Source organism: Moesziomyces antarcticus, assembly GCF_000747765.1.
Source record: "Moesziomyces antarcticus DNA, scaffold: scaffold_v10001, strain JCM 10317, whole genome shotgun sequence".
NCBI lineage: Eukaryota > Fungi > Basidiomycota > Ustilaginomycetes > Ustilaginales > Ustilaginaceae > Moesziomyces > Moesziomyces antarcticus.
The window spans coordinates 174,822-193,318 of NW_014639009.1; the positions used below are offsets into that span (position 1 = coordinate 174,822).

At 60.5% G+C, this 18,497-nt stretch overlaps 4 protein-coding genes across 4 annotated transcripts; 2 read left to right on the top strand and 2 right to left on the bottom strand.

The window, feature by feature from the left end:
* Positions 1-102: 102 nt before the first annotated feature.
* On the bottom strand, positions 103-6,897 carry PAN0_001d0068 (kinesin K39; the record flags this gene model as incomplete). Its single annotated transcript, XM_014803688.1, has 1 exon — positions 103-6,897. The coding sequence occupies one exon, from the start codon at positions 6,895-6,897 to the stop codon at positions 103-105; it is 6,795 nt and encodes a 2,264-aa protein (XP_014659174.1).
* A 538-nt stretch (positions 6,898-7,435) lies between these two features.
* Positions 7,436-10,036, bottom strand: PAN0_001d0069 (uncharacterized protein; the record flags this gene model as incomplete). Its single annotated transcript, XM_014803689.1, has 1 exon — positions 7,436-10,036. The coding sequence occupies one exon, from the start codon at positions 10,034-10,036 to the stop codon at positions 7,436-7,438; it is 2,601 nt and encodes an 866-aa protein (XP_014659175.1).
* Positions 10,037-11,625: 1,589 nt separating this feature from the next.
* On the top strand, positions 11,626-14,166 carry PAN0_001c0070 (uncharacterized protein; the record flags this gene model as incomplete). Its single annotated transcript, XM_014803690.1, has 1 exon — positions 11,626-14,166. The coding sequence occupies one exon, from the start codon at positions 11,626-11,628 to the stop codon at positions 14,164-14,166; it is 2,541 nt and encodes an 846-aa protein (XP_014659176.1).
* Positions 14,167-15,835: 1,669 nt separating this feature from the next.
* PAN0_001c0071 (uncharacterized protein) lies at positions 15,836-17,920 on the top strand (the record flags this gene model as incomplete). The annotated part of the gene is made up of 1 exon (XM_014803691.1): positions 15,836-17,920. One exon carries the CDS (start codon positions 15,836-15,838, stop codon positions 17,918-17,920), a length of 2,085 nt encoding a protein of 694 aa, XP_014659177.1.
* Positions 17,921-18,497: the final 577 nt, after the last annotated feature.

Here is an 18,497-nt window from a genome sequence, read left to right on the forward strand (position 1 = left end):
TCTTGCCACGCAGGCTACTCGCACACATCAGAAACTTGTGTGGAATCAGAATGTCATTTCAAGTCCCGTGAGTGTGATGGTCTTGGCATGACGATTGGAGTTCTAGACGATGATGAGGTCGTCGCGACAGCATGCGCAGTAGAGCAGTTCGTCGTTGGCGAACTGCGGGCGGACGCGTTGAGCGGAGCGCAGCGATTCGTCGGCGTCGGCTCCAAGCGCCAGCGGCGTGGCGTGGGAAATCGAGTTGGACGGCGTGTGACCTTTGCTCTCGAGCGTGACCGAGCGAATCTGGGGCAGAGCCGACTCGGTGGTGGGAGAAGTTGCAGTCGGAGCATCACCGATGCGCGCAGCGAGCATCTGCAAGCTCTCTCTGCGTCGGTGGCGCTGTGCTGCTGGAAGCGGGAGTTCGGATGCGGTGATGGTTCGAATGCCCCTCCTTGTCGGCGCCGTCGGCGACGAAGCGGACGGTGCAGATTCGGCAAAGTCCACTTCCCGCTCTGCCAGTGGCGACAGCGACGGCACGTGCGTCGTAGTCGCGCTCCTCTTGTGACTGCGCCCGGCACCGTTCGCCTTACCCACCGGCGTCGAAGCCTCACCGCCAGGCATGGAGCGAAGACGTTCCTCGAGCTCGATCGCCTTCCGGGTCGCTCTGTGCGCCTTGTCGGTTTCTTCAAACACACTCGCCTCGAGCTTGCGGATCTGCGATCGGAGCGCACTCAGCTCCAGCTCGTGCGCCTGCACCACATCGTCCAAATGCTCCTTGCTGAAGACGCTCGTGTTGTTCACCTGCACCGCATCGCGCTTCGTCTCGAGCTCCTCGCGCACCCGCGCCGCTTCCGCCTCGGCTTCCTGCGCACGCACCCGCGCCAGCTCAAGCTCCGACCGCAGCGCCTCCGTCTGAAGCTCGCCATCAGCCCGCACCTTGTCGCTGCCCGAGCGCAGCTCCTCGAGCTGCTTTTGGATGCCCGCCAGCTGCGTGCGCAGCTCGGCGTTCTCCTTCTTGGCAGCTTCCGCAGACGACTTGGCTGTCAAATGCTTCTTCTTTAGCGTCGTTACCTCGGACGAAAGCTTGCCCACCTCCTTCGAAGACGCCGACCTGTCCTGCTCCGTCGAGGCCAGCTTTTCTTTGGCTTCGGCGAGCTCCGACTTGGCCCCGGCGAGCTCCGTGCGGACGTCGGCCAGAGAAGACTCGAGACGCGAGCGCTCAGACGCCAGCTGGTCGTCGTGCGCAGCACGCACGGATGCGATCTCCTCGGTCTTGGCTTCCAACGCAGCAGCGTGGTCGGTCTGCAGCTTTTCGACGTGCGCATTGCGTGCAGCCAGGTCGCCACTGACCTCCTCGAGCTGCTTCTGAAGCGTCGCGGCGTGCTCGTGGCGCTTCTTGAGATCCTCTTCTGTGCTGCCAAGCGTGCTTCGCACCGACTCGAGCTGTTGCGAGTGTTGCTCCAGCTCTTTCTCCTTGCGCTGGATCTCGGCGCGCGTGTCCTCGAACGCCTTGGAGAGATCGAGCATCTCGCGGGTATGCGCGGCCATCTGCTCGTCGCGCTCCTTCTTCCCTTTCTCGAGCGACGCCTTGAGCGCCTTGATCTCCTTGCTGTGCGCATCCTTCGCTTGCTTATGCTCATCAGCAGCCGCGCCGAGCTTCTCCTGCATGTCCGAAAGCTCGGTGGTGTGCGCAGAGAGTGCCTTGACGTGCTCCTCACGCAACTTGTCGAGCTCTCCGCTGAGCTTGCTGCGCTCTGCCCCAAGCGCATCGGACGCGGCCCGATGCTCTTGCGAAAGCTTGGCTGTTGACTCGGAGTGCTTCGCCTTCAGCTGCTCGAGCTCGGTCTGCAGCCCTTCAATCTGCTTATCACTGGCCGCTGCTGCTGCCTCGTGCTCGTCGGTCGCCTTGGCGAGCGATGCAGCATGCTGTACCTTGGCTTCGGCTAGCTCCGCCTTGAGAGACTCTAGCTGCTGCTTCGCGTCCTTGGCAGAGTCGGCATGACCAGCCTTGGCCTTGTCAAGCTCTGCTTGCAGCGCTTCCAGCTGTTTGGAACTGGTCGCAGCCGCGGACTTCTGCTCTCCGATTGCCTTCTTGAGCGATGCAGCATGTTGCGAGTTCGCTTCGGCAAGATCGGCCTTGAGTGCCTCCAGCTGCTCTTTGGCAGTCTTGGCCGACTGAGCATGCTCGACCTTCGTTTTTTCCAGTTCCGCCTGCAGCTCCTTGAGCTGCTTGCCACTGGCTGCAGCCGCAGTCTCATGCTCTTTGGTCGCTGTTGCCATCGACGCGCTATGTTGAGACTTCGCCTCAGCAAGCTCGGACTTGAGCGCTGCGAGCTGCTCATTGGCCGCCTTCGTTGACTGATCTTGCCCAGCTTTGGCCTTCTGGAGTTGAGCTTGCAGCCCTTTGATCTGCTCGGCGGCGCCGCGAGCGGCAACGTCGTGGTCGTCGATGGCGGCCTTGAGCGCCGCAGCATGATCATCGTTGGCCTTTGCCAGCTCTGCTTTGATGTCCTCGACTTGCCCCTCGGCGGCCGCAACGGCGCCTTTACGCTCCGAGCTGATCTTTGCGACGGCATCGGCATGGTCGGCCTTCGCCTTCTCGAGCTCGGCCTTGACAGCTTCGATCTGACCAGCAGCCTCGGTTGCGGCCGATTCATGCTCATCAGTGGCTTTCTGCATCGCCTCAGCGTGCTCTGCCTTGGCTTTCTCGAGCTCGGCTTTGACCGCGTCGAGCTGTTTGGCGGCCGCGGTCACAGCCGCCTTGTGCTTGAGCGCACCGTCCTTGGCCGACTTCTGGGCAGCAGCAAGCTCCTTCTCGAGACGCTTGAGCGTTTCGGCTTCTTGCTTAGCCTGGCTGGTCAGGGCATCGAGCTTCTCCTGGTTAGTCTTGAGAGCCTCGTCGCCGGACGTGGCGCGTGCGCTGAGCGTCTTGATCTCGGCCTCGGCTGCTTGCAGCTTGCTCTCGAGTTCCTGGAATCGTCCAACCTTGTCTGCCAGCTCGGCACGAACTTCGTCGCGGGCAGCATTCGACTCGCTGAGCTTTGTCTCGAGGTCAGCAATCTTCGCCGTGGCTGCTTTGATCTCCTTGGATTGTGCCTCGGCAGCTTCCTTGTGCTCTTCGTGAGTGGCGACAAGGACGGTATGGCGTTCGGTGAGATCCGACCATTTCTGTTTGACGTCATTGTGGTCGGCCTGTGCCTGTGCCAGCTTCTCGCTCAGCTGCGCAGCCTCGCTGCGGGCCTGCTCGTGGTCCTCGGAAGACTTTTGTAGCAGGGCGCGTTGCTTCTCAAGCTCCGACTGCACAGCCGCATGGTCGGCGCTTGTCTGTTTGTGTGCCTTGGTGAGCTCCTCGTGGGCCGACATTTGCTCTTTCAGCTTGCTCGACAGCTCCGTGTGCTGTTGCGTGGATGATTCGAGCTGCTTGGACAAGCTCTGCGCTTGGGAATGATGCTTGTCAGCTTCGCTCGACTTGATTTCGAGCTCCTTGGCTTTGGCCTGCAGCTCGCTTTGTAGCTCTTTGACCTTGGCTTGGGATGATGTCGCTTCCTGCGTGGCCTTTGTCAGCTTGGCATCGGAGTCCTTGAGCTTGCTCTGCAGCGTCTTGATCTCCTTGCCTTGCTCCTCCGCGGATGCTTTGCTGGCTGCTGCGTCTGCCATCGCTGCCTCGAGCGCCTTCGCCTTGCTGCCAAGCTCGTCCTTGAGCTGAGTGACTTGCGTGCGTGCCGCACTGATCTCGTCGCGGGCCTTCACAAGCTCTGCGTCTGCATCTTTGATCTTCGCTTCCAGATTTTTGACTTGTGCTTGGCTCTGCTCGGCTGAGCTCTTGTTTGCTTCAGATGCTTTGCGAGCCGCTTCCAGATCCTTGGTCGTAGCCTGCACTTCCTTCTGAAGCTCGTCAATGCGGTCTTTGGCGGTGGCAGCCTCGTTTGTCGACTTGGCCAAGTTCGCTTCTGTGGTCGAGACCTTGGCTGCGAGTGTCTCGATTTCTTTAGCCTTGCCGTCCGCAGAAGACTTGTGCGTCTCAGTTTCCGCTTTGGAAGCTTCGAGCTCCATCTGCAGCTTGTCCTTCTGATCACGGAGCTGGTCGGAAGTCTTCTGCAGGCTACCGTTCTTGACCTCGAGGGTGGTGAGTTGCTTGCTTTGCGCCTCGACCTGCCCTTGCGCTTGCGCCAGCTCCTTGTCCTTCTGAGCAAGAGCCTCGCCGTGGACTTTGGTCGCCTTGGCCAGCGCGGCAGAAGAGCTCTCGGCCTTCTTCTCGGTGTCTCCGAGCTGCTTCCGAAGCCCTGCCGTGGTCCTGTCGAGCTCTGCCTTCTCAGCCTCGATTTTCTTGTAGGCTGCTTGAGACTCGTTGAGCTTTGCCGTGACGCTCTTCAGCTCGTCGCCAGTAGTGGCTGCTTCGCGCTTGGCAGCGTCCAGGCTCTTCTCTCGTTCGGCTGTCTCTTGCTGAGCCTGCTTGTGGTCCGCCTTGGCTTTGTCGAGGTCGGCGGCAAGGGACTTGGCTCGCGCCTCGAGCTCCTCAGCATGCTTTACCGCCTTGTCGAGGTCTGCTTGACGTTCCTTCGCAGTGCCGTCGGCTGCAGAACGTGCCTTGGCCTCCGCGTCAAGCTCGGACTTGACACTTTGTAGCGCCTCTCGAGTCTTGTCGGCTTCAGACTTGGATGACGCCAGCTGAGCGTCAAGCTCCTTGATGCGCTTCTCGGCCTCCGTTCGCGCTGCGGTGACCTTCGCGACCTCCTGCTGGGCTGCCTTGAGTTCTGCCTCGCTCGTCGCGTGCTTTTTCTTGACCGAAGTGAGCTCCTTCGATGTAGTCTCACTGCCGCTCTTGTAGGTGGCGACCTCGGAGCGCAGAGAAGCAGCTTCCTGCAGGGCTTTGGACTTGAGCTCCTCCAGTTCCTTGTGCTTGGCAGACCATTCCTTTTCCTTAACCTCGAAGGAGGCGACTTGCTTCTGCGATTTTTCGAGCTCCTCCTTACCTTGGGATCGCGATGAGCTCACCTCCTTATGGTCTTGCTGAAGTTTGGCAAGCTGCTTGTTGAGGTCTTCGACCTGCTTGACGGAGTCGGCCCGCTCCTTTTGTATGCTCGAAATCTGGTCCTGCGCACTCTTGAGCTCCTTCCTGAGCGATTCGAGCTGTGATGAGGCGCTGCCCAGCTCCTTTTGAGTGTTCGCATGCTGATCTTCGGCCTTGGCAATCTTGCCGTCGCGTTCCTGTAGTTGACCTTCCAAGGCCTTGACCTTGGCCTGAGACTCCTTAAGAGATGCATCGAGACCATCCGCGTGCTTGCTGGATTCGTCGCCACGCTTCTTGGCGTCGTCCAAAAGCTTTGTCGCCGCAACACTGTCCTTCTTGGCTTGGTCTTCAAGCTGCTTGATCTTGCTATTGAGCTCCGAGATCTGCGTAGCGTGGCTCTTGTCCAGCTCCTTCGAGTTACCGATCGCCTCTGCCTTCGCGGCTTCCAAGGCGGCCTGCTGCTTAGTGAGCGACTCGACTTTGCTCTTCGTCTCGGACAGCTCGTCGGCAAGCTTCTGCTTCTGAACTTGCAGAGTCGACAGATCCTTCTCCTTGGCGTCAGCCTTGTCTCGAACGTGTGCTGCATCCTGTTCGGCCTTAGCAAGAGCAGCTGAGTGCTTCTCCGCCTCTTCCTTCCAGCTTTTGATACCCGCTTCAGCCTCGCCGTGCTTCTTTTCGAGCTCGGCGCGCTCCGCTGCAAACTTGATGCCCTTGGCTTCGGCTTCTTGCAGGCTCGCTTTGGTCTTGGCTTCGCGGTCGATCGACTCTTTCATCTTGCCTTCGAGCGTTGACGCGTTGGATTCCGCGGCCTTGGCCTCGTTCTCGAGCTCAGCGATCTGCTTCGACAGCTTGTCGTTGTCCGAGGCGGAGCTCTTGAGGCTCTCGTCCTTCTCAGCCAGCCCAGATTCCAAGCTCGAGATCTTTGCGTTGGATTCTTTCAGTTGCTTGGACAGCGCCGCGATCTCGTTGGACTTGCTTGGATCGTCGAGTTTACTTTGCAGATCTTGTATCGCCTTCTCCTTGGTCTCGACGCTGCTACGAAGCTGGTCTGCTTGCTTCCTTTGTTCTTCTGCCTCACGCTGCAACTTTGACCTGTCTTCTTCGAGCTTTTGCGCAACTCTGAGATCGGTCGCCGTCTTGCCTTCGGCTTCTTTCAGCTTCACTGCCGCATCCTTCGCATCGCTGGTGGCTCTGTCCAATGCTTTCCGAGATTCGTCGAGATCTTTCTCCAGCTTTGATGCGCGATCCTGAGCCTGCTTGTGGTCAGCTTCAACTTTGCCGATGCGTTCCTTGAGGGAAGATTCCGAGGTTGCATTGTCCTTCAAAGATGCTTCGAGGGCAGCGATTCGCTCGCCAGACTGCGTGGCCTTCTCCTCGGCCTTCTTGAGCCCATCGCGCTGCTGTTGCAACTCCTTTTCCAGACCAGCTGCCTTGGCTTGTTGGGCCTGCAAGTCATCCTCAAGCTTCTTGATCTGAGCTTTGCTGGACTCTTCCGCCGCCTGGAGCGACGACTTGGATTTCTCCTCGGCCTCCTTGAGCTGACGCTGGAGTGATGACGACGCATCAGTCGCTGCTTGTAGCTCCTTTCTTGTGCTCTCTAGTTGCTTGGTGAGAGACTCAACCCTGCTTTGAGCCTCTATGAGCTCCTCATTCTGGAGCGAATTGGTCGTGGCCTTTTCCTCGGACGTAGCGGCAGGTTCTGCCGGCTCCTCCGCCGCAGCAGCGCCGTTCGAGGCGGCCGGAGCCGGAGAGTCAGCATTGTCCGCATCCTTGTCGCTCGTAGGTTGCGCAGCTTCGGCTTCGGCTTCGGCCGCTGCCTTCTTCTGCGCTTGATGCTTCTTGAGCTTAGCACGTGCTCGAGCAGCCTTGGCAGCACGCTCGGCTGCCTCGGCGTCGGCCATCTTGACTGCTGCGTTGGACGATTACGGAGGCAATTCCTTGCTAAGAAGTCGGGCGTCGAAGTTGCGGACTGATCGTTGAAACGGCAGGTCGGTGCAAAGCCGTTCAAAGAAACAGGTGAAGATGCACCGATAGAGTCGGTGGGTCGCTGCAAGGTGTGAGGAAATGAGGTTCAAGGAAGTCAGGGTCGCGAAGAAGCACAGGGCTGCATTCGCCGGGTGGTCGGTGCGTTGCTGGCCACCGCCTGCTCAGGCCGAAATTCGAGAGGGCGCCGACCCGACGCCAACCTGACACGTAGCGCCGCCGCACACCGAGCAATCGATTCTGCAAGCTCCGCAAGCTCCCCGTCGCGTAGTGGACCCCACAGCAAGCCCGCTCATGACTCTCTTCGGCTTGTCTTATTCCAAGCACCAAGGTAAGAATTCGCCCCTGCACTCTGCTCTGCCGTTCACGCCCTCTCATAATCCTCAATGTGGCAGCTTGACCATCCGAGAATTGTTTGTTGCTCTATGTGTATCCATTTCTGAGCAGCTGCTGGGCTTATGCGGTGACAGTGGCGGGCGAAGCGGCGTCCAAATGATTGCTTGAGCCTTCGGCAGAAGGATTTTGTTGCTGCTCCTTCTGGAGCGCTCGCAGCCTTCGCGCCTCCGCTGCCTGGGCCTTCCTCGCTGCTTCGCGTTCCTGCTCTTCGAGCTTCTGCTGTTCTGCCTTGAGGCGACCTTCACGGAAGGCGCGCTGACGCTGCTGCTGCTTTGCGTCCCTGCGTGCCAAGAGGTCGTGCAGGCGTTCGTCGAGTCGGTCGTAGAGCAGCTGCTCGAGCGACTGGGCGTGTTTAGCTGCAATGCGGTGCTGCTGTCGCAGCCTTTGGAGGAAAGCCGAAACCTCCGCACGGCCCTGGCCATTCGACTGGAGCGAAGTTGAGCTGTCGGACTCGGCCGAAGCATGTTCGCTTTCCGATGCTGGCGCGGCAGAAGTGTTCTGACGCGGCTTTGCGAAGCGCGAGCGATACACCCGCCATGCGGCATCGATCACCTGGGTCTCGGCAATCTTGATTTCGAGGGCCTTGGACAGCATACCTCGGACCCAGCGCAGATCACCGATGTTTCTGCGAGCGGACGCGAGCGAGAAAAAAGGCTCGACCATCAACGCAGTGACGGAGAACGATGGAGCTTCGTAGATAGGATGGAAGTCGGCGTCCATCGCTCGGCCAGGAATGACCGACACGCGCTGATACTCCGGTCGCAATTGGGTGGCCTGTGCGACCTCCTGGTCGCCACTGCTTTCTGCCTCCTTTGCCGAAACCTCCGCCAACACGTCCCGCTGCTGCAGATCGATGCCAAGGCTGCGCGCAGTCGAGTGTAGCAGCTCCTCGGAGCGGCCGATCGCCTCCGAGAGCAAGCTCCTGGCAAAGAGCGAGTAGGCGCCCTTGGTCCTGCGCTCCATCTCGGCTGCACGGGGCCCGCCGTCCTGCATCTCGGCAAGCGCAAGCTGAGTTGACTCCATGGCAAGCGCGGCCACCGAGCCTCCTGCTTCGTTCTTGAGCGCCACGGGCGAGCGCAGCGGATCCACCTCAGCGCAGCAATGTCGGAGCAGGATCTGGAAGGTCTTGGTGTTGGGCTGGATCCTGTGTGGAAGGGTGTACGGGAAGACGTCCGGGATGTCGGCCTCGTCGTGCACATTGCCGAGCTGGTCGGCCTCCGACTCGCGGTTGCGTATGCTGCTGAAGATGTCCTTCCACTTTGTCGAGAAGAGACCTTCGCCTGACGAGGTGGCATCTGTTCCGTTCGAGGCCACCGGCAAGGGCTTGGCCAAGGTCTCGAACGCGGCCACCATTTCTGGAACGCTTGCCTGCTCACCGAGAGCCATGAGGATGGTGTTGAGCGTGTGTGTGGTCGGTGCGAGTTCGGTGGACGAGGTGACTGCGGTATCGGCCGAGGCCAAGTCGATGCCGTATGCGTCGTGCATGAGCATGTGAAGCCCATCGGTGTGACCGGCGAGACGCAGCGTCCTGGCGGCAAAATCGAGCGTGATTTGGTTGGGAGTGACGCCATGCTCCTTCATGTCTTTGAGGAGCGCCATGGTGCGAAGCGCGGCGAGGATGGCTGCTGCCCTGGCGGAAGGAGCGAGGATCTGGCCGAACTTGGCCATGCCCGCAGCAGCGGCGCGAGCGGACTTTTCGAGCTGCCTCTTTTTGCCCGAGTAGTCGAAGGTCTTGGAGGCTTCGTTCTTCTGCACTCTTTCGATCTGTTCGGTGGCGTGGCGGCTGAGGCCGATCATGAGCTCCCTATACGTGTGGCGGTTGGGGTGAAGACCTTTGGTGCCCGATTTGAGCGAAACACTGGAGAGCTCGTTCCAGATGGCCGACATGGGACCGATGTGACCGCCAGTGGCGAGGCGGGCGAGGACGTGGTTGTAGTCGTCGAGACTTGGAAGGGGATCGGTGGCAGAGCTGGTGGAAGGCACGACCGAGGAGTGCAGACGCATGTCGCGGAAGATGATGTGAACCCTGCGCATGTACTCGCGCACGGGGTGCTGGGCATCAAAGGTCTTGGCGGACTTTCTCGAGATTTGTGGTTCAACCAGGATCTTGGTGGGAGCGAGACCCGATGTCAGGACCTGCTGCTTCTGCTGCAGACTCTGAAAATGCTTGGCCTCGGCGCGAGCGAGCTTTCTGGACGCAGCCACGGCAGGGTCGATGGCACGGAGAAGCTGCTGGAGGTGGGCCGGCTCCAGCTGCGTGAGAAGAGCGGTGAAGGATTCGGAGGATTGGCCGACGGCGTGGGCACCGGAGGCTTCCTTGAGATCCATGTAGGCTTTCCAGGTGCGGTTGGCCGAAGGCTCGCGATCGGTGCTGTAGATCTCTGAGATGAGCTTTTTGACAAGCGGATGCGAGGCGCGAGGCGCAGAGGGTCTCTTGGTCCAGGAGAGATGGTCCGGAAAGAAGAAAGACCAGCTTTCATGCTGATGCCCTGCTCGTCCGACACGACGAGATTGCGAGAGAGCGCCTGCAGAAGTGGCTTTGAATTGGTCTGAAGGGATGTTGGTGTGTGCAGCGCTCAAAGGTAGGCCGGTTGTGAGCTGGCGTTGAGCCGCGCGAAAAGCGGGCACGACATGCCTGCGACTGTAGCAGCGCAGCACCATGATGATTCGACTAGCGCACCTCACCTGTGACGGCGGCTCTTTGGGGATGTCTGGACACGATTGCCAGTTATTGTAACATGCGGCCTAGTCAGTGGGCGAATGGAACCGACGTGTCGGCAATGATGTGCGCGCGAGCTAGGTCGTGCACCTTTGCAGCCGGCACTGCTGTTTGCTGGACGTTGCGGTGCTGTGAGACCCGACGAAGAGGTGTAGGTTGGTGTAGAGGGGTGACTGGGCGAGATCTGATTGGAATAGCGGTGCCGAGTTGGTTCTGGTTCTCTTGGAAGAACCGGAAGAGTTCCACTTCCCAACTTCGCAAGTCGGGCGAGGCTGGGACCAAATTTCCAACCGTGCGAGAGGGAGGATCAACTCGAGAGGGTTCGCAGGCCACACAGTTGCCGCAGGAGGTTGGAGCCCTTCTTTCTCGCGCCATTTTTTTTCTGTCCATTTTGAGCTGCCATTTTGAGGTGTCGATTTTCTGAAGCGGTCCACCAAAAACCCTTGGTCTCACCGCGGGGGGCTCGGAACGTGGAAATGAAAGGGTGCAACCGGCTGGACCGCCAGCTTGACCCACCTAGAGAGCACCAAACGTGGGTATGGCGCCGCTTGCATGAGCTCTTGGGCCTTTCCAGCAGAAAAGTGTGACCTCAGGCTGTTGGCCTTTAAGGTGCAGCATCCGATTCCACAGGCACATGCATGAAGCTAGAGGTAAAAGCTTGGTCTGCTGCGTCGGGGGCCAACGCCTAGCTCGTGTCGCCGTCTGCAACCGGCTGCTGCCATGTGCCACTCTCGTCCGAGCATGCCCAGCAGCAGTCCGACACTTTTTGTACCGCTGCCCGATCTGGATTTAGTGTGGTGTTCTCGCGGTCGCCTCCCGCTCTCGCTCTCGGCAAATCCCACCAAGAAATCGGGAAAAAATGCAGCAACAGGAAGAAAGCTTTGCGCTGCAGGACAAAAAAAAATCCCAACCTTCCGACTGGGAGCTCGCTTGGCTGTGAACCACTTTTTTTTTCTTCTGCTCTTCTGGTCCTTCGTTTGACGGGCCCTCAGTGTGCGAGAAAGCGAAAACGAGGCCGTCAGAAGCTGCCGTGACGACACGGACACCAATCCTTCTCAAACCATCACCCTCCGGTCCCTCACTTTTCGCATCGTCACCTCCGCATTCTCTCCGCTCCGTTGTGGCACCTCGTGGCTGCATATTCCCTCCAAATCCCGACCCTCCTATCCGTTCGCCGGCTTCCTCTTGCGTTCGCCTGGCCGCCTCCTCACACGCACGTCACTCGTCTTCCTCTGATCGCCCATCTGTCGTGGACTCCGATCTTGTAGCTAGGGCCGTTTCTATCCTTTCGCTGGAATCTCCCGGTCTTTTCTCCACGGTAGCAGTTCAAGCGGTTCGATCTCAACCGTTCTGGACATCTTTCTCATTCCACTGCGTCGACATCGGCACCAGCCAGCGAGGTTGCAGACAGCCATCCTTCACTGCACTGCAGCAAGCACAGTGTCAGTGAGGCTAAGCTCCTCCTGGATTCCTGCAAAAACTGGCCTCTAGTCCTCTTCACGAAAGCTCCACGCTTTCCGGTACTGCCATCATGACCACCACCATCTTCCAGGCCGCCAACGACGGCAACGTCGAGCTCGTCAGCTCTCTCCTCGACCAGCCCTCGCTCGAAATCGACGCACGCGACGAAGCCGGCTTGACCGCACTTCAGTACGCCGTTCGCGCCGGCCACATTCAGGTTGTTTCGCAGCTGCTCGCTCAAGGTGCCAACGCCCTCGAGGTGGTCAACGACGACGCCCTCAAGCAAAACCCCGAGCTTGCTGCCGTCGTCAACAACGCTCTGCAGCACACCCAGTCCACTGCCTTCCAGACCGCTCCCGTCGTCGACTCGCACGGTGGCAAGCAGCTCCCCGACGGAACCGTGAGTTACGTCCAGCCCCCATCCTACCAGAACGACGGCCAGCAGCAGCAGCATCAGCAGCAGCAGCACCTCGTCCACCAGCATCCCATGTCGCATCCAGCATACCCATTCCAGCCTCAGCATGCCTTCTTCGACCCCTCGCACAACCCGGAGCACCGCGCCCACGCCGCCAAGGACAGCTCCTCCGGGAGCCTCCCGCCCCCCGAGGTCGCAAGGATGATCCCCTGCCGATTCTTCCCCAACTGCCGATACGGCGAAAAGTGCATCTTCGCCCACCCCGTCCCCGTCCCTGCCGCCTCCTCCAGCGCTGGCCCTGTCTCGCCGGGCCAGGCTCCCATGTTCTTCCAATCGCACACCTACGGCTACCCGGCCTACGGACCACCGCAGCACTTCTACTCGATGGCGCCTCCCATGCCCCTCCAGTACGCTGGCGTTCCCATGCCTGTGCACATGCCTCCTCCTCCCCACATGGCCCCGAACCAGCACTCTGCCGACGGAGATTCGTACGGACACCAGTTCGCCTCGCACCCGCGCCAGCAGCTTGGCTCCCAGCAACCCGCCCAGGAGGGCCAGTCCGGCCCGGCTGCTACCGAGGCATCGCCAGATGCCGCAGCCCCAGCTGCTGTGGCAGTGCAAGCCGATACTGAGGCCAGCAAGGCTGACTCTGCCTCTGACGCCAAGACGGCGCCCAAGAACTCCGCCGAGTCGGCCAAGCCAGCATCGGCGACGGCAAGCCCGGCCACCGCCACCACCACCTCCTTCAGCGCCTTCATGGCCCACCACGCCGCACCCTTCCAGCCCGGGCCAGCACAGAACGGCGTTTCTGTCGGCGCTGACGGCAGCTTCTTGACTGGCTCCCAGCCTACGACCCGTGGCACCAAAGGTGCCCGTCGAGGCGGCGCCTCCATGGGCGGCAACTTCGGTCAGCGCTCGGAGCTCGGCAAGCGCTCGAGCGAGCGTCCCGCCTGCCTCTTCTTCGCCCGCTCGGCCTGCAAGCATGGCGAGGACTGCCGATTCCCCCACATTCTTCCGGACGGCACCGATGCTCGTGGCCCCAACGCGGGTCGATCCAACCACTCGATCGAGGCTTCGCGCGCCATCAACCGCGCGCTCGCTGCCAAAAACGCAAAGGCGTCCAACAACAACAACCACAACAACAACAACAACAGCAACAACAGCAACACCAACAACTCTGCAAAGGAGTCGTCTTCAGCCGGTACTGCGGCCAACGGTGAGAACAGCGGCCTGCCTGCCACGCCAAGGGACGTGAGCGTGTCCACCTCTCCTGCCTCTGCGCAGACCACCATCACCGCTTCGAACCAGAAGAACGACAGCACGTCCAAGCCCTCGGCTGACCGCACTGCTTCGCGTGCCGATGCCGCCGACAAGTCGACGGCTGCGGCTGCATCTGCTCCTGCCAAGAAGGAGGCCACTGCCAAGTCGAATGCGGCTGCTGGCTCCTCGACCGCGACCAAGTCCAGCGGCCCCAATGCTGCGTCTGCTGGCAAGTCTGAGGCCAAGGCCGAAAACAACAGCAACGGCAAGCGCGCCGCGGCGAGTGCCAAGAGCGACGAGGCCAAGCCTGCTGCTGCCGCTCCCGCAGGCCAGGGCGACCGAATCCCTGCTTCCATCCCGTCCAAGCCCATGGTCAACGGTAACGGCAGCAACGGTGCTGCCAACCGTCAGAACGGTGCCAAGCCCCAGGCGAACGGCGTCCAAGCTGGCAAGGGCAACCACAACCAGAACGGTGCGCGCTCGCGAGCCAACCAGGGCTCGAACGGTCGCGCCAACGGCCAGGGCGCCCAGGGCGCTGCGGGTCAGAAGAAGCCCGCTCCCCAGCGCCTGCCGAATGCTGACGACTTCCCGGCCTTGACCAACGGTCAGGGTCAGGCTGCTGCGGCTCCTGCGCCCGTCGCGGCCGCCCCCGCCAACGGTGCCCCCAAGGTCAACTTCTCGGCCATCCTTTCGGCCCCTGCTCCTGTCAAGAAGCAGCCTGAGCCTACCAAGGAGACCGAGACCGCCGCTGCCGCTGACGACAAGCCCGCTGCTACTCCAGCGGCGAATGGCGAGGCAAAGGAGGCTGGCGAGTCGGCCGACGACGCCGACGCCAAGACCAGCGCGCCCAAGCAGGCTTCCACCAACGCAAGCGGTGCGGCTGCACCCATGATGGACTTTGCGGCTGTCGTCCAGTCCAACCCCGTCGCTGTCTAAGCGCGCCGCCAAGACAGTTCGCAGCCGTGTCCTGCCAACCACTCCATCCCGTCGCGCTAATCACCAAAAGGTCGTTGGTCTACCGATGTTCCCTACTCGGTCCCGTATCGGCCAACCCATTCCGCCTCTTTCTTCACCCATCCCGTCCTGATTCATCCTGCTTCGGGCCCTACCTTGCATAAGCTATTCGCCGTTTCCGCCTCTCCCTTCTTCCTTTGGGTCGCGATAGATTTGACGCCGTCCGTCGTCATCATTTCTTCGGTTTCGCATTCCGCCACCGTCACTTTTCCGGTTCTGTTTTTCCCTTCGACGTGCTGCAGCCTAAGCCCTGGAACTCCAACCGGACCCTTTTCCACCAGCTACGGTTCACTCAGCCCTTTTTTATCGCCCTTGGATCCTGCCGCTCTTGCTCCCACACATGCGGCTCCGTTTTTGAGATACGAACACATGTTCCGGTTTCCTGTATACACATGTACGCTCGCTGCTCAAGTCCTTGCACATAACTCAACCCTAACAAAACCCCATCCCGTCGCTGTCTTCTTGCAATGACTGTGTTGAGTGTCTCCTTCCCGAGAGCTGGGACTGCAGCGCTGGCCCGACCTCCAGCTGCTGCGGTCCAGTCGAGGAAGGCCGCTGCGGGTGAGATCAAAATTTCAAGATGTAAGACCGGCAGAACTCCTCATCTATCGCGAAAATTTTCGGTATGCAGCTGCTGTGGAATTACGACATTTTTCTCAGCCACCACAGCAGACCCGGTAAACACAGCCGAAATGTCAGTCTGCGACACGTTCTCCTTTTTGGCAGCGAGAGCACATGGAGGCCGCACGAACGCTTTGCTATGACGCGCTCGGTTGACCCCTTTTGCGTTGGCTTTCTGTTGCCTTTGCTACCCCACCTAGAATGCAAGAAATGCAGTCTGCAAATGAGTAGATCTCAGGAGGAGCGGCCCGCGTTCCGATGCTGTGCTCTCGGTGGTTACCGAGAATCAAAGGCCTCGTAAACGCGATGAAAAGGTGGAGCGTCCAGCGCCTCTATCGCCACACCTAGCCATTCTGAAGCGCATTGAAGCCTGTTCGGGAGTCCAGAATGCCAATGCCAGGTGGGAGGCATCGAAAGCTTCGTTGGGATGGATGACGGAAGGCACAATTGTGGATGCGAAAGACGGTGACATGACGAGGCAGTCAGCCCTGCCAAGTCGAGGCTTGGCAGCTTGGCCGACCGACGCACCTGGTCAGTCTATTTTTAAGAACGGCTCAGGAGGCAAGGCTGCGCCTCGGCGCGGAGCAACTCCGCCCTCATCTGGGATACGAGCTTCCTGACACTCTCCCTCGCCCAATGCTCGGTGCTCCTTGCCTCCGTCTACCATACCCTTCTCTCCACCAAAGCCTTATCGCGGGCCTCCTTGCCACGCCACATAAAGTCGCTACACGATCCGTACCTAGAGCCGACGCCGACGTTTTGGTCGAGCCTTGTTCCAGCTTCATCTCGCCAGTCCTGCCAGAAACACACCATTTTTCAGGGCGCCGACCCACCTCATTTCGCGCGACCTCGCAGTGCGGGTGAGACTTGTCCATACCCGGTCTCGGATCGTACCTTTCCTGCAGAAGGCTGCCGGCGTTCCGATCTCAGGAGGTCCATTTCTTAGTGACCGGCGGTGCGAGCAGCGACAATGTCGTCCGTCGAGGGAGAAGCTGCACAGCAACGGACAGCTTCACTGGCTCCACCCATCAGCCTTGACGCCTCCACAGCGGCTTCGCAGACAAACAACGATGCTTCTCCAGGTCCCAAAACAACCCACGCCCACAGTCCACCGGGCAGCATCCTAGCGCCCTCGGTTCAGTTCGACGAGCAGAGCCTGCTCGCCTCCCCGTCTGCGCAGAGGAGAGCAGACAACTCTTCCCTGCCTCCGTCGCCCGCTCCAGGCTCCACGTTCCTTGCATCGTCGTCGGCAACCAATACGATGGCTTCTTCTCAACAGAGGAGAGAGCCGAGCGCGTCTCAGCAGAGGCACACGGCGGGACCGAGCCATCTGCGCGAAAGCCAGAGCCATCATCGACTCTCCAACCGTGCTTCAGCAGCGGGAAGCTCCACCAGCCTGACCGCTGGCAGCCGCAGCGGGACCGGATCAAAGCGAAGCAGGGCCAACCCCACCATCGTCACCGTGCCAGTCTGGGCGCGTGACGAGTCGCCAAGCCCTCCGCAATCTCCGTATGCCAGCCCGCAGGCGCGCAGCTTGAATCGGTCCGTCCGCGACGTGGAGTCTCTCTCCCTTCCCGCCGCCGAGATCCGCACTGATGATGCCAGTCAACCTGCTGCGTCGTCTGAACGCCACTCCGAGACCACCGAGGCCGGCCAGGCTCCGGACAAGGCTGGAGTCGGGTTCGATCGTGTCATGTCTCCCGAAGCCGTGCAGGAGGCCGAGGCGCAAGAAGCCCAAAGTACATCGCCTGATCGATGGTGGACGTTCACGCTTCCGCAAAAGTACCGATCCCGCCTACACGAGCATCACCTCCGCATGGCCTTCCATCACGAACGCGAGCAGTCAGATGCGCTCGAAAAGGCATCGAGCAACAAGCAGGCGAATCGCGAGCGAAGTCGCAGCTTTAGCAAGAAGCGATCGCAGCAGCGCCGATCCAGCTCCGACTCTTCTCGCTCGAATGCAAGCAGCAGTGAGGACAGCAGTGACATCGAGATGCAGCAGAGGGGGGGCCGGGACCAGCAGGACCACAGCTATGACCTTGGCGCCGGAAGTTGGAATGGCATGGCGGCCGGGCTCGGCGCGAGCGGCCTTCTGAACAACAAGCGCAGCGAGACGAATCCGTCAAACCGGCGCACTGCACGGGCGGGTCGAGGTCAGGCGGACGGAGAAGCAGCAGCTACGCTCCACGACGAGCAACGGCAAGTCTCGCCATCGCCAGACGGCACCTCCACGACACGCGCCGACGACCGCGACCTGGAGAAGCAGCACAAGCAGGACTCGGAGCCAGAGTATCCGACCATGTCGTTCAAAGCGAGGATGGAGCATCCCGAGGTCTACACCGTGCATCAGCCCGCCACGCCTGGCTGGGCATCTCCCTGGAAGCCCGAAGAGCGCGGTCACGGCGGGCTCAACGCAGCTGGCTACTTCCCGCGCACCGAGTCCGGCCGCACGATCCGCTCGAGCGACGGACGCAAGAGCGCGTGGCTCGAATCGTGGAAGAACTTCTTGATCCACAACCCTTTCGTACCCCTGCTTTTCCGCGTCATCAACATCGCCTTCACGGCGGCAACGCTCGCAGTGGCGGTCAAGCTGCTCGTAGTCCTCCAGTCCGAGGGCGCCAACGATGCGGTAGGCGCGTCGCCGCTGCTCGCCATCGTCTTTGCGCCGCTCACGCTGCTGCATGTCGGCTTCCAGATCTGGCTCGAGTACTTTGGTCGGCCGATCGGCCTATGGACGGTGCAGTCCAAGCTCTCGTACACGGTGGTCGAGCTCGTCTTTATCTGTCTTTGGTCGGCCGAGCTGTCGCTCACCTTCGATAATTACTTTACCTCGACGCTGGTCTGCGTAACGTACGGAAGCCCCTTTGTCGGTCCCCGACAGCCACCGGCGGACCGCCCGAATCCGCTCAACAACCCGGGCCGCAAACCTTTTGTCTGCAGACTGCAAGGCTCGCTCATCGGACTGGTGTTCGTCAGTCTCCTCGCATATCTCATCGTGCTCACCGTGTCGCTCTTCCGCATCTTCGTGCGCGTCACTGGTGGTGGCCGGCGATGAAGGATTGGGCCTAGCACGCGCATCATCCATGGAACCTCGTCGTTTTACGCTTGCAACCGAAACTCTCTCTTTTGCCATTTCTTGCTCTTGCAGTGTCAATAGACAGCGACTCAAAAAGGGCTGCTTATGTGTGGTGGGCCGTGCAGGTCGTGATTGGCTCTGCGCAGGGACGGCAGGTGAGGAAATGAGCCTTGCTGACTGTGCAGAAGTACGCGTCGGTGTGGCGATGCGCCCACCGAGCGGAAACCTTGTCATTTGCGCCCATGTGTCGAAAGGCTCTTCTCATCTGCTCCTTCTTGCAACGGAGTGCGGCAACTCAGCCCTTCCGCTGCTTCACTCTGGCTCCGCACCACACACTCGGCATGCAGCGGACGCAGCCGAACTTTATCTCGCGCTGCATGCCGCACAGTCGGATCTTCCGCTTGGACAGCTATGAAGAGACGCGCCTGTCAGAAGCCTGATCATCACCCATGGCGTCTTGCTCGGCTCAGTCGCCGTTTGCAGCCATGCGGATGCTCGATCCGCAGTCCGCACGCTCCGAAGTCTCATCGTCCGCTGCGACCCTCCTTCCCTCTTG